This window comes from Anguilla anguilla, chromosome 18 (assembly GCF_013347855.1).
Source record: "Anguilla anguilla isolate fAngAng1 chromosome 18, fAngAng1.pri, whole genome shotgun sequence".
NCBI lineage: Eukaryota > Metazoa > Chordata > Actinopteri > Anguilliformes > Anguillidae > Anguilla > Anguilla anguilla.
Window position 1 is genome coordinate 13724903 of NC_049218.1, and position 15112 is coordinate 13740014.

A 15112-nucleotide genomic window follows, 5' to 3' on the forward strand; every position below is an offset into this window, starting at 1 on the left:
TCAACACGCCTTCACTGGCCTCCGTGGGCTGCAGTGGAGTACTCACCTATTGGCCAATCACATGTAGTGTTTGGTCTTTCACTCTGGTATTCTCTCTCTCTCTCTCTCTCACACACACGCACACACACACACTGGTATTTTCTCTCTTTCTAACATGCATACCCACACATGTGCACACACACACACACACACACACTCTGGTATTGTCTCTGTCTCACACACACTCACACACACACACACATTCTGGTATTGTCTCTCTCTCACACACACACACACACACACACTCTGGTATTGTCTCTCTCTCACACACACACACACACTCTGGTATTGTCTCTCTCTCACTCACACACACACACACACACACATACACTCTCACACACACACACACACACACACACACTCACACACTCACACACTCTGGTATTGTCTCTCTCACACACACTTACACACACACACTCTGGTATTGTCTCTCTCACACATACACACACACACACACACTCTGGTATTGTCTCTCTCTCTCACACACACACACACACTCACACACACACTCTGGTATTCTCTCTCTCTCACACACACACACTCTGGTATTGTCTCTCTCTCTCACACACACACACACACACGCTGCGGTATTGCGAGCGCGCTCTGCTGCTGCTCTTAACTTGTAGATGTGACGAGCGTGCTGTCAGGCTGGCGGTGGAGGTGACGGGGACGCGGCGGGGAAGGGATCGCTCCGCTGACCCCCGCGACCTCCTCCCCGCCTGACACTCGCAGATTTGATTCAGAAAATGTGCTGCCCAGCATTTTAATTAAGAGACTGTTTTTAAAGAAGTTTCACGCTGGTGAATGCCTGTCAGCTTGGCTATTCAAATGGGGGAACAAGAGTGCAGAAAACCTGTTCAAAAGAGCAGTGAGAAAATAGAGAAGTGTGTGTGTGTGTGTGTGCGTGCGCGCATGCTATGTGTTTGTTGCTGACAGTCTCTCTCTCTCTCTCTGTCCCTCTCTCTCTGCCTCTCTCTCTTTCTCTCTCTCTCTCTCTCCCCCCCTCTCTCTCTCCCTCTCTCTCTCTCTGCCTCTCTCTCTTTCTCTCTCTCTCTCTCTCCCCCCCTCTCTCTCTCCCTCTCTCTCTCTCTGCCTCTCTCTCTTTCTCTCTCTCTCTCTCTCCCCCCCTCTCTCTCTCCCTCTCTCTCTCTCTCTCTCTCTCCCCCCCTCTCTCTCTCCCTCTCTCTCTCCCCGGTCGCAGCGATGGACGTGGTGAGCACGGAGTGGGGTGAGAGGACGATGCTGTATGACCTCTTCTTCGCCTTCCTGCAGACGGGGAAGTACAGGGAGGCCCGCAAAATCATCGAGGTGGGTCCCGGGCCATTGTGCCCAGAGCACACAGCCATTTAAGCCCTTAATTAGATCGCCGTCATAATTTCCACTTTCAAATTAGATTTAGGCTAAATCTCAACTAATGCAATTCCTGACACACAATAGGCCGAGCCAGTGGGAATGGAGGTGGCGGGGCGGGGGCGGGGGGCGGGTGGGGGGGCTCGGGGCGGCGGGGGGGGGGGCATGCGGCTCAGGGCTTTGGACTTGGCCGGCAGTTTTGAAAAGAGCCGTCTTTATGCCGCACATTTATAATTAATAGATGGAGCCAGGCTTCCCTCAGCGTGCAGCGCGACAGAGTTAAGCTGCTTGGGCGGGGGTGTGGGGGGGGGGGGGTGTATTTGCATATTAACATGGCAGAATGGCCCTTTTTCAGGGGAAGGGGGGTGGGGTGCATTCCAGTATATACAGACCCCCCTTTCAAATCTGTCCCCGGAATGTGTGTGTTGTGGTGTTGGCACAGAAAGGAGACGAAACTGCAGATTTCAGCAGGTGTGCTCAGATTGTTTGACTGGGTTTGCGGGGGCTCTGTGGATGGAACGGAGTTTTGTCATACCCCCCCCAATGTGAACTGGCATTAAGCTACTAAGCTAATGGCCATAGGTAGCTGGTCACCTGGAGTTTGGGGGAGGTGTGGTTATGCAGAAGAGCAGCTGAAGTAGAGTCTAATGCTTCCCTGGATCTCTTTGCCTCCCTTGTCCATCTCACATGATCTGTTTTATTCCAGTCGACAGCTGATGGCACGCTCACACACACACAGTATACGCACGTGCATAAGCATCCAGTTTCCTTCTCACCACCATCTGTGTAAACTGCGCATTCTGTTGCCGTGTTCAGCAGTATATCTGATGCGCATAGTTTTTCCCCCGACGCAGTTCTCTGAATGGAGCGTGACTGGCGCTTGGGGCTGTGGGATGGGGGGGTTGCCGGGGGTCGGTGGGGTGGCAGGTCACAGGACAGATGCATCTCCGGGATTACACGGCTGCCGTCTCCAGATTACTTTCCGCTTATTATCCATATTACAGTATGATTATTGTTTTTTGTTATTATTGTTATTGCTGGCGCTCGTAATCTCAGGCTCGTTATTATAAAAACTCATCAGATGACTGCCCCGGCGCTGGGGGGGGTGCTGGGGGGGGTGCTGGGGGGGGGGGGGGGGGGGGGGGGGGGGGGGGGGGGGGGGGGGGGGGGGTAAGATGATGTTCGTGAGTCGGGATCTGGAGCCCAGCGAATGTCAGTCGATATGTAACAGGCGATGATTTCCTCCTTTTAATATGGCCTGGATCAGAGAGATTCCGTCTGTGGGGCTGCGGGGTTCTGCTTTACAAGATAAGCTCTCATGGCCGCTTCAGGACGAGGCTGGCGCTCTGAACCTCTCTTTTTGGGATCGGAGACGCCCTCTTAAATTCGGACTTTCAGGCTGTTCTTGTACTTGTAGATGTGGGGCCTCTGCCACACCTCTTTGCTTTACGCCAGGACGCTCGTTCTCCAGCATATTATGTTTCATAGATTATTTTCTGGGGTTTACCGGTATATATCTGTAATTGTGAAGCTGCACAGAGGCCTGTGTTCAGTGTGTGGGCTTATTGGTTCTGTATTCTGAGTTCTGACCAAATTGATAAAAAATTCTAATCTGCAGCTGCCTCTGTTTGAGATATGGTCGCCAGGTCTTGTGTTCACCACCCACACAAACCTGCAGTTTTGCCTGTGTTTTGCTTGTGTTTTGTTTGTGTTTTGTTGTGGTCAGCAGGTGCACCAGCCCCAGGGTGGCCAGGTTGCTGCAGGGCCTGCATCCCAAAACACTCACATGACCCTGTGTTCCACCCCCATCCTCACCCCCCCCGGGGGCCACTTCCTGTTTGTTGTCTGATATTCACCAAAATACACAGATAACTACGTGGGGGAAAAAAACGATTTAACTGAAAAGATTATTTAAATTGGCCCCTCGTTCAGGGGCATGCAGGAGGGGGTTTGAGGGGCACATCAGGTTTGACTCCAGGGGTGAAATTGCTCTCACCGCACACTGCATTCATCTCCGTGTTTTGACACTCCAGTGTCTAATTAGGGGGGTAATTAAAACCAGTGATATCCTGTTATCCAGGCCCAAGACAAAAAAAACATTGTATTCTTTTCTCCCAACAAACATTACTCTTCCCAGCATGCATTATTCTCCCAACAAACACTGCTCTTCCTAGCATGCATTACTGGCTCTTTGCATGTTATTGCGCTGTGACTCATTATAGATTTCTGTATGTTTGTCACGCGTGTGCAAAAATGTACAGCTTTTCCTCCTTAGTGTGAGTGTGTCTACACGCGTGTTTGTGCAGGGCCGCGTGCGTGTGTCTGCGTGCGTGTGCCTGCGTGTGTGTGCCTGCGTGTGTGTGCCTGCGTGTGTGTGCCTGCGTGCGTGTGCCTGCGTGTGTGTGTGTGCACGAGCATGCACGCACGCACGCACACGGCGTGTGAGATGAGGCTGTTATGACACCTGTGTCCGTTCTCCTCGGTCCCAGGCGTGTGACTGTAAGCCCTTCACAAGCAGGAAGGAGATTGTCTTAGTGATCTGACCTAGATGTCCTTTTGAGGATTGGGGGCTGCTGTGTGTGAAAATGAGAGTGGGCCTGAGCCCCTGTCCCGCTGCAGCCCGCTGGGGCGGCGGCTCAGCGCCACGGATTTATGCCCGGGGCAGATTTGTCCTGGGGGGCTTAAACGGGTGGGTGCCACGGGAGATTGGGGAAGTGGTTACAACTTGCACTTGATCTTTTTTCGAAGCAGATTAGACGTGATGGAAACCAGAACAAATATTAATTTGCCCGTCATGAGGGTTACATAAGACCATAATGCCCCGGTCGCCTTTTTATGAGTCTTAGAGGGATTGCACATCGCGGATCTTGTAGTGTGGGACAGGGTGGGGTGGAGTGGGGGGGTGGGGGACAGGGTGGGGTGGGGTGGGGGGGTGGGGGGTAGGGGGTAGGGGGGTAGGGGCTAGGGGCTAGGGGGTAGGGTGGGGGGGTTATGACTCAGTCTGAAGGATATGGATCATAAGAGTCCCTGCCAGTAGACAGATTAACGCAGTGGGAGTCTGAGGCCGGTCTGACTGAGCGCTCTGACTCCCGCCTGGGTGGGATCTTCAGATCACTGCTGATGCCCCACTTACCTTTTAACCCTGTAACCTGTCAGCCTGTCACTGAGGGAAGAGCGCAGTGGGATCCTGCTTATGCTAGCTCTGTGTGTGTGTGTGTGTGCGTGCACAGGAATGTGTGTGTGTGTGTGTGTGTGTGTGTGAGAGAGAGAGAGAGAGGGAGATTAGGCAGGGAAAAGTTTCACTGATTCTCTACAGCCCCCTTAATGGTACGACTCTAAGAGTGGGTGGCTGTCCCATTGGTGCCAGACCTGTCACTGAGATGTTTTTTTGTGTGTCTTTTCCCCAGACACACACAGTCCTGGTAGATTATTGGTTATTGCTTACCCGTTGTGTGTTCCTCTGGTCTCCACAGACCCCCGGCCTGAGTGCCCGGCCCGGACGCCTGCAGTGGTTTGCAGAGAAGTGCATTTTAAACAACCAGGTGTGTGATACACATACGCATATACACACACACACACACACACACACACACACACACACACACACAGACCCACAGGCATACACACACACACACACACGCACACACACACACACACACACAGACCCACACACACACACGCACACAGGCACACACACACACACACTAAAGCTGCCTGCTCTCTCTGCCTTCAGATGGAGGCTCTGGAGAACCTTGTGGAGATGACGGAGAAGCTGTTTGAGTGTGACAGAGACGACATGTACCACTACGTTCTCCGCATGTGCAGTGAGTCTCCCTCAACCCCACCCTCTCTCATCCAATCAGGGGCTCGCCCTTCGCCCCCGCGCCCAATCAGGTCGAACGGCGGACAGTGGCCGAAAAATAGGGCCAGCGAGGAGAAGCGCGGACATCTGGAATGGATCTCCGATTGAGATCTGCTCTCGGGCCGATGTTCGCCATTTTCCAATTTCGCTAAACTCTGTGAAAAAAGCGCGGCTGTCGCTAGCTCTCTAACGGGCCTTAATTCAGAGGGTCTGCTCGCCCATCTGATCTCTGGTCTCCCGTCCTGATTGCTCTCTCTCTCTGTGTGAGGCTGGCTTTGTGCCTCCATCCCCCACCCCATCCTCTGTGTTTAAATATGGAGTGGACTAAAGGAAACTCGTCCTGTATTATGTTTGTAAATGAGTAGTTAGCGAGTATCCATTTTTATCTTGTGGGTAAATGAAAAGATTTTATGTAAGGGTCTTCAGTGGAGAGAGACTACAGTAACACTGAAGGGAATGTGATTGAAGTTCTGTAATGGCGCTGTGGGAAGGCTGTATGAATGGTGATTCCTTATTCAGTCACATGGTCCTGCTGATAGTAAGACCGTGTCTACATCCTCTCTGTCCGTGGCGGTAATCTTTTTATCGCGCCGGTTTCAGGCGAGAACAACGACTGGCGCAAGGCCGAGGCCACCTGGACCAAGATGCAGGAGGAGAACGTGATCCCCCGCGAGAGGACCCTGCTCCTGCTGGCCAGCATCCTCAGGAACAACGGCCAGGAGGTGCCCTTCGAGGTGCCTGAGGTAAAATCACCACTTCCCTCGCAACCTAGATTTTACTGTGTGTGTGTGTGTGTTGGGTAATTTTGAGTGTTTGTATATGTTTTTGAGAGTGCGAGCGTGTGTTTTTGAGTGAGTGAGTGTGTGTGTGTGCGCGTGCGTGTGTGTTTGAGTGTGTGCGTGAGAGGTGTGCTGTGCTATGGTGTGCAGTAAGCACTATGGAGCCCCCTGGTATGCTGGCACACAAACAGAATATCAGCACTGTTATTATCCCTGCTGTTGCTATGGCAGCCTCTCTGTTCCCTCCGTGGGTTCGTGTGCCAGTGTGATCCACTGCCGTTTCAGCTGGGCCTCTGCCAGCCTTTAAATACCCCCCCCCCCCCCCCCCGCCCCCTTTTTTCCTACATGAAAAGGGAATATTGGGTTTTGGGATGATCGCAGGATAAATCCAGATGTTTAGCAGGAATTAACAGGCGGTCCCAAAGCCCAACTAATTTACAACCTTTAAATGCCACCGTATGTGTGTGGTCTTCACACACCCAGCCACTGACAGCCTGGACAGACAGAGGGAGGGAGTTAGACAATGTCACGAAATACCCATGAGCCTTTGTGCTTCAGCGCTCTCATCCTGCGCGTGGGTGAACCGGAACCCTTCTCCGAGGCTCGCTTGTCCGTTTGGGCTGTACCCGACGCCCGCGCTGAGATGGGGAGCCAATGTGGAGAGTGTTTCCCCAGGCAACGACCCCCATGACCTTGAGCTGCCCTGGGTCCAGGCAGGCTTTTTGCCCCGCCCGCTCCCAGCTTAGCCCCGCCCCCGGTGGCAGTGTGGGTGACTGAGCAGTGGGCCTCCGCTCCACTCTGTGGGTGCACAGCACTGCCTGGGGTGGGCACACTGGGGGGCTCATAAAGCATACACTTAATATGTGTTTTTGTGTGTGTGTGTGTGTGTGTGTGCGCGCATGTGTGTGTGTGTTTGAGGGCTCACCCTGTGTGTGTGTGTGTGTGCGCACGTGTGTGTGTGTGTATGTGTATGCGTGTGTGCGTGTGTGTGTGTGTGTATGTGTATGCGTGTGTGTGTGCACGTGTGTGTGTGTGTGTGTGTTTGAGGGCTCACCCTGTGTGTGTGTGTGTGTGTGTGTGTGTGTGTGTGTGTGTGTGTGTGTGTGTGTGTGTGTGTGTGTGTGTGTGTGTATGTGTATGCGTGTGTGTGTGTGTGTGTGTGTGTGTGTATGTGTATGCGTGTGTGTGTGTGTATGTGTGTGTGTGTGTGTGTGTGTGTGTGTGTGTGTGTTTGAGGGCTCACCCTGTGTGTGCTCTTGTGCAGGTGTGGTACGAGGAGGCTGCTGCAGCCCTTCAGAAACCCTCCCAGGAGCCCAAAGTCAGGACTCCAGCCAGTCCTGCGGTCTCCGTGGAAACGGCCTCTGAATACCAGCAGCGTCTCCTGACCCTCTGCAAGAAGAGCAAACCCAAAGGTGGGCACTGGCGGCGCGTCTGGAGGGTGCCGTGAGGCATTATGGGCCTGCCCCCTGGACAATCCCCCCCCCCCCCCCCCCCCATCCTTCTCACCTGTGATTTTAACAGCCCTTTCATTTTGGAGTAGCCACCGGTGATAGTTTATCCGGTGCGTTATGGCAGGGAAATCGTGCGGAGTGAATCGATAGGCCCGCTTCTCCACACGAGCGCCGCTGCCCGCTGCCCGCGGCAGTACTCGTCCGTTTTGCGCGCAGTTGAGTGCAGCTCTGGTTTTCGAGCTGGCCGGGTTTTTGGTGAAATCTGCCAACGTTTGTGCCGTCATCCCTCTTCTGTTTGCTTTCCCCTTTGTTATTGTTGGCCAGAACCTGACAGAAGGAGAATGGAAGTGGTAACATTTAAACAGAGCACTTGCGGTCGGCCATCTTTATCTGCGGCCACTGCCCTGCGCGCCCCATAGGCCCGGTAGCTCCTCTACGCTGTAGTGGTGCTTTTCACTGGAACTGAAAGTTCTCAGTGCTGTTTAAAATGTTGATGACCGTCAGTCTTTTCGAGGTTACTCGGTGCATATTGTGTGGAGGTTAGCTCAGTTACCTCTCTGTTCACACTGTGCCTCCCCCTCCCCTCCCCCCCCCCCCCCCCCCAGAGGCCTACACGGTGCTGAAGGAGGCTGAGAAGAAGAACTTTGCTTTGGGCTCCGCCTCCTACGACAGCCTGATCAAAGCCTTGCTCGCAGAGGGCAACCTGAAGGACGCCATGATAGTCCGAGACATGTGAGCAAGCTCTCGCTCTTCCTCTCTCTTTCTCCCCCTCCCTCCATTTCTTTTCTCTTTTCTTCCACAGAAATGAATCTGTAAGTACTACCAAAGCGTAGTATACAATGTAAAACAAGCAATGAAACTAAATGCATTTAAACCAGTGGTCAAGCCACCAGCTATCGAGTTAAGCATGGTAATTGTAAAAATAGTTATTGTTCATTAGCTTCAAAAATACTGCATATCGAGATGCTTGTTATATGAGGGTTTTCTTATAATAGTAATTTATTACAAGTTAGTGTTGGATGGCTACTCATTGTCCTGCAGGTGAAAAAAGGTTTTTTCCAATAGATTTTGGTATGTTTTTCAAAACTTGGTTTCTATCTGTATCATTTTCTTCTTCCCCTCTTCCTCTTGTTTCTCCTTCCCCCCTTTTCTTTCTCCTTAACTCTTCCCGACTGTCTTCGGAGAAAGTCTGGGAGATCTGTGATTCACTCCGAGCCGCGATCAGAAGGAGAATTACCGCGCGGCCTGTAATCATCCTGACAATGGATAATTCCGCTAACGCAGATTCGAGGAGTTAAGAACTTGTCTGGCGCCTCCTGTGAGGGTTCGCCGCGGGCGGAGGAGGCTCATCCGGCTGTCACCGCGGGAACGCGCTCCAGCGCTTCCGAAGCGGCGGCCGTCGAAAGGCTCGGCGGCTTTCCGCCATCTGAGTCACCCCGTTTAAAGTCCGCTTTCTGAGGTTCTGGCTGAACTGGAAAGAGCGACCATCTTGTGCTGATTAGTGGCGTGCCGGTTTTTTTTGCAGTTTTGTTTTCTCTTCCTGGCCGCATTCGAACCCGCGCTTTCATCCAGCACTCTCAAAAGCACCAGTGGATTTAAGGCTGTCCTGTCGGACCATTGTAGAATATGATGCAACCAAGATTACATGGCAACACGGAAGGCACTATGACCATAATTAACCCCCTCCCCCACACACACACACACACACACACACACACACACACACTCTCACTGAAGGTGTTCTGTGTGCAGATGTCACAGATTGAATCACTAACGCAGTGCATACCCCTGCCATTCTTCTCCTTTCTCTATTTGGGTGGGGGGGGGGGGGGGGGGGGGGGGGAGGGTTGTTTTAATCACACGAGGGGACCAAGATTCAAGCGCAACAACAATAATTCCCCAAGTGTGTGTAATACACAGTCTCACATCCAAACTGCTGACTTAGAGAGCCATTTGGCAGATGGGTGTGGAGCGCATCAGAACTGAGCAATAGGGTGCTTACGGGAGATTAAGAGGATTGGGGGTAGCAGCAGGCCAGTCGGGGGGGGGGGGGACAAGCGGTCCACGCTGAAGCCTTTCGGAACGCGGGGGGGGGGGGGGGGGGGGGGCACTTGGGCCGGGGCGGGCGGCGGGATTTTCTTGGGATTGATAAGAATAATTCTGACCCCGGTTTCCACGGCAATCTGCCGGAGCGGCGGCTGGATGGTCACCGCGGCGATAAGGATAAGGAGCGGCCGCCGACGCTCAATTGGGCAGCCAGATTAATCCCCCCGGAGACGGCATTAGCCCAGGCGGCGCGCGGGAGCCAAAGTCTGATTGAGGTTTAGGGCCTCAGAAACGGAAAAATAAGAGGAAATCTGGGAAATCTTTTTTTCCCGCTCTTGTCGAAAGGACAGGGGAGTGGGAGGGGAAACTGGAGGTCGAAGGTCACTCCTGTACTAGTTTCTCCTGTTCGGACTCACGACTGTCCTGTCACAGCTCACGGCGTCTGCACTCGTCTCCTTCCAGCTGTCATCCCTCTATCCCTCCTTCAGGTGCTCTGTTCATTTTGCAGCAGCTGCCTCCCTTTCTCCTTTCTACCTCTCCTTTATTATTCTTTACCTCTCTTCCGGCTCTTTCTTCATTTTTTCCTTTACTTTAACCTAGTCCAGGAATGTGCTATTAGTGTGTGTTTGTGTGTTGAGAGAGAGAGAGAGAGGCCTGTAAACATAGTGAAATCCTCTTCCCATCCTTTGACCTTAAGCATGTCTCTGTTCCTGTGTAGTCTGATCAGAATCATGATTAATGATTTTTAAAAATCCCTCCAAGACCTGGTTTAACAGGAAGCGTAGTGCTTCCAACATCTCTTTCTCCTCTCTACTGTATCTTCTTTCCTCTGCCGCTCTCCCTTTGTCTCATCCCTCTGTACATTCTTTAATCATTTTAATCCAGTGATCATACTCTCTCTCTCTCTCTTTTTCACTCTGTTGGATCTCACCCCACAGCTCAAGCCTTTCATTACCTGAGCTGGTAGATGTCAGTTATCTCTCCTTTAATGGCTCTTTCTCTCCTCCCTCTCCCCCTCTCTTTTTTCTGGCCTTCCTCTCCGTTCCTCTTTCTCTCTGTCTCTCTCATTCTTCCCTTCTCCTCTTCAGATTCAAAGTAAAAATGCTTTATTGGCAGGAAATGCCTGACTGTAGCCAGTAGCTGCTGGGGGGTGACACGTGTTTGGCGATTGTATCACCCAAAGTACGAGAGCATTCAGTCCATGTTTCGTCACTCTCTAGCGTGTGTGTGGCAATCCGGTCCACGTCTTCAAAATGAATCATGGCTCTATGCCAAACCGTTCAAAAGTTACAGCCTAAAGTTTAAGTCCAACTTTGGCCTGTTGGTGGCACTAGAGGGATTAGTGTACTGACCCCAAATTTGGTGATGTGATACTTTGGAGTGTCCTCTATCAGAGTGCCAAATTTCAGAAAAATCCAACAAGCGATCCTAGGGGCTGCCATAGACAACCATGGCGGAAATATAATAATAATAATAGTGAAAAACTAATAAATACAATAGGTGCCTACACAACTATGGTGCTTGGATAATGATAATGATGATAATATTCTCTTTCTCTCTCCCCGTAGCGCGGTCTCCAGGATCAGCAGTTTCCACTTGAGTGAATTGGCCCACAGCCTGATGATCATCACGCAGGTGAAGAGCGGTCAGGTCAAAGGTACGGTCCGAGCCCTCCACAGCTCACAGGCTAGCTTTCCAGCGTTAACCCACACCTTGCTAGAAAAGATATCAAACACTCTTGCCAGTGAGCTTATGGTGAGAACCTCATTGGCAAAAGCAAATATTTGGGGGGAAAAATCAGAGTTTTTCCCTGGATTGGCACAGCTGGCTACAGTAGTACAGTACAGTAGTGCCTCTCTTTCTCCTCTTTCTTGAACGTGAATCACTTTTGGCTGGTTGCATCATGCATTACGTTTGTCTGATAAGGCAGCAGTCCTGGTGTAAGTGCAGGTGTTAAGTTTGTCTGCTCCTCCCAGATGCCCAGGCCACCCTCATGGAGACTCTGCAGGCAGGCCAGGTGCCCACCCAGCTGTCAATGACCCGGCTGGTGCAGGGCCTGGGTGCCGCCGGCGACGCGGAGGGCATACAGGAAGTGGAGAGTGCGATAAAGGCCATGTGCTCCTCCCTCAACCTGTCCAGAATGCTGTTTGTCAACAACTTGGCCTTAGCACACATCAAGAGGTGGGTCAGGGTGGGGTCTTCTCCATTTTAACCCTTGGGTGTTTTTACTTTCTTTTCAGTGCGAATCATTTGATGCGATTGTACTCAGTCACTTGTTCTGCCATCCTGACCCCTGCTCCACCCTGCTGCTCTGACCACTGCTGCTCTGACCACTGCTCCACACTGCTCCTCTGACCACTGCTCCACACTGCTGCTCTGACCGCTGCTCTGACCACTGCTCCACACTGCTGGTTTGGTTCGGGCGTGTGCGCTGTGCTTCAGTGTGACTGTACCGGACAGAATCTCGGGCTAGCGCTAGAGCAAGCTGACGTCGCACGCAGCCCCTGCTGACAGAAACTAATCTCCATACGGGCAGAGTGTCCCCCCCCCCCCAGCGGGCGCATGAATATTTAAGGGGCGTAATGCGGAGTGATCGGCGCGACCGCGCGGTCTGAATAATTCAGGGCGGGCCGCTCTAATGCGGCGGCAGGGCCGGGGCCGGGCCGCCTGGCCTCTTTAGCAGTCAGCTCCGCTCAGCCGCGGCGCGCTGCCCGTGTCACCGCCGCTTAGGCCGCCGCCCGGGTCGGGGTTCGGCCGCGCGACGCCCTTCGCTTCCGCTGTCCGCCCCCCGACGTCTCCGCGCCCGGCCCGGGCCGACACCGCGCGCATTAGCCCGCCTCCCGCCATTAGCGCGCCCCGTCAAACTTTAACGCGCCGCCTCCTCCCCCGCTTTGTTTTCCTTCTCCTCGCGTTCCTCGGGGAAGCGGTGCCATTGTTTTATTTTTGTGCCTGGGGGGTGGGGGGGTGGGGGGGGAGTTGAGGGGGGGGGGAGTTGAGGGGGGGGGGGGGGGGAGTTGGGGGGAGTTGGGGGGGGGGGGGGCTTGCTGCGCTTGCACATTTGCAGCTCGCGTGTGTGCAGTGGGCGGGCAGAGCGCGGGAGCAGCTGAGGTAAAGTTTCCTTGCACAAGGAGGACGAAGCCTGGGCCTCGGCTGGGATTTGAACCTGCAACCATCTGTTCTGTGAGACCGTTGCACTTGCACAGCCCATGTTTCAGGTTTTAACTCTCTCTGTCTCTCTATCCCTCCCTCCCTCCCTCCGTCCCTCCGTCCCTCAGGGGGAACATCGAGGCTGCTGTGGAGGGTTTGGAATCCCTCTACACCTCAGGCGGTGAGCCCAACGAGGAGAGTCCCCAGATCACCAGCATCTCTTACGTCTTCCGCAGGCTGCTAACGGAGAACAACCAGGACGCGCTCGACAGACGTGAGCCCCCTCGCCGCCATTTACCCGCCTGACTGGCCCTGATGCATTGTGGGAATTTACGCGCTGCCAGGGTTTTCAGTGACAGGGCCCTCCGCTGTCCGTCTGTCTGTCTGTCCCTGCAGTGAGCGCGATGGCGGAGAGACTGGCCAATCACTTCTCCTGCTACAGACCGGCCTCCGACCTCTTCCTGGAGTACGTGGATTCTGGGCGGACGGACGAGGCCAAGTTCCTGCTGCAGGTAATGGCTGCCTGCCGAACAGGCCTGCCACCGTACTTCCACTCTTCAGACCCCTGAGAAACGACTTCGGCTTAATTTCAACAGTTAACCCTAATGCAGGGGTTGACACTTTCAGTCTTAGTTTGTATTTGAAACTCTCAACAGATCCTGCAAGTTCCAGAGTTATCTTTTCATATGTTTTGAGCAAATGCAGAACTGTTCACTGCTTTATTTATTTAAAAATTAAAACCTTAAACTAGGGAAAAGTTTCTACTGCCTGGCAGATGGTGTGTATCAGCGGGCCTGATCGAGCCATTTGGGAACGGCCTGAGAATAGGAGGGGAGTTAGGGCGGGATGGGGGGGGATTCCCCCGGGTCCCTGGGCGGAGAGAGCCTGCCGTTGTTCCCGGGACTTGCAGGGCTTTTAGGCAGACGCCTCGGAGCCGCCCGGGGGGGGGCGCGGAGCGCCGGGCTGGGCGCGGTTCTGGGCGGAAGGGGGGTCCCGGGCTGGGCCTCGGGTTCGCCCCTGTAATCGGCGGGGTTGTACGAAACCATTCAGCCGCCGAGAGGGCCGTGTTCCGCTTAATACACGGCCCTGTTAAAAGCCTCCAACATGTCCGTCTCTCCTTCCGGCCGTCGTGAGAGAGGGGGAGGGAGGGAGAGGGAGGGAGAGAGAGAGAGAGAGGGGATGTAATGTGCACTTGCTGCCGTTTAAGACCAGCGTCTCGCTCCCACCAGTAGATTTATTTCGTTTATTCACTTTGTCCTGAAAAGAAAAGGCTTATTGCCTTAAAATCTCTCTAGAAAACCTTGAAACATTTTTTTTTGAATCAAGTTAATCTGGGGGGAAAAGTCAAAATGTCTGAACGCAGGGAATGAGTTTGATGGGACCTAGGATGCTCCTGTCCCGACTGAACCTCAGAATTTTGCTGCGGGCATCCTTCATCCTTTCAGATTTTCCCCCCTCGCTCTCTCCTCTCTCGCTCTCTCCTCTCCTTCCCCGACGCGGGCTTCATCTCTCTCATCTCCATGGCGACAGTGAAGTTTGATCCGTGGCGCTAATGATACTGATGTTCCCGCAGACTGGCGGTTCCTCTCTGCCATCCACGCTTCCTGTTTGATATTTAACAGACAGCAGATAAAAGAGAGAGCGAGCGGAGAATAAGGAGGGCTGTCTCCCGCTCAAAGAGCTCTCTGACGGAGCAGAGATTGGAATCGCTCTTTTGTATGACTAAGTGTAGATAATTATACTTTAAAGAGAACAGGCGCTGTACATTTTAATTTTTATAAAGAAATGAGCAGTTATCTGGCTGACACCTTATTAGCTGTATAATTAACCTTCTGCTGCAGAGCACACTTGTGAGTGCCTGGAGGTATAATGGAGGAACACATCAGTTCACGTACACACGCACACACACACTCACATACACACACACACACACACACACACACACGCACGCGTGTGCGCACACACACGCAGACACACATGCACGCACCATTGTACATAGACATTTTCACAAATATGCGTACACACACAAGTACAGATGCACAGACATCGTAACTTATATTCAAGGATCTCTTCACTGGTCTTGTTTAATTTCCTCATTTTGAGCTCATGAAAAGTTTCAGGTGCAGTGGGTGTGTGTGCTTAGTGCCGTCCTTCAGTTACGGTGGGTCATAGCCTGCGCTGTTTGGCTGCGCTAGGCTAATGGCTCTTCCTCGCTGCTACACCTGAGTCTGTCAGTGTCACCCATGTCCCTCTTCTCTTGCCGTAGCGCTGCGCTGGCATTGCCGAACAGAAGAGGATCATGGTCTCCTACATCACCAGGCTGGCAAAGAGGCCCGGGCAGGTGAGGCCTCTCCAGTCGAACCTTACACCCGTGTGTCGGGGTGGTAGTGTAGCACCCGGAAGTTACTCTTTTGAATTGATTTGATCATCTCTGTAAA

The 15112-nt window shown here is 53.0% G+C and overlaps 1 protein-coding gene across 1 annotated transcript in view; it reads left to right on the forward strand.

Moving 5' to 3' along the window:
* Positions 1 to 15112, forward strand: part of lrpprc (leucine-rich pentatricopeptide repeat containing) — a 47711-nt gene that overhangs the window by 29326 nt on the left and 3273 nt on the right. The window contains exons 25-35 of the mRNA XM_035401040.1: positions 1241 to 1347; positions 4863 to 4931; positions 5123 to 5213; positions 5852 to 5994; positions 7295 to 7442; positions 8087 to 8213; positions 11096 to 11184; positions 11504 to 11708; positions 12803 to 12948; positions 13071 to 13186; positions 14941 to 15015. Coding sequence (XP_035256931.1) covers positions 1241 to 1347; positions 4863 to 4931; positions 5123 to 5213; positions 5852 to 5994; positions 7295 to 7442; positions 8087 to 8213; positions 11096 to 11184; positions 11504 to 11708; positions 12803 to 12948; positions 13071 to 13186; positions 14941 to 15015 — 1316 coding nt within the window. The remainder of the gene's footprint in view (positions 1 to 1240; positions 1348 to 4862; positions 4932 to 5122; positions 5214 to 5851; positions 5995 to 7294; positions 7443 to 8086; positions 8214 to 11095; positions 11185 to 11503; positions 11709 to 12802; positions 12949 to 13070; positions 13187 to 14940; positions 15016 to 15112) is intronic.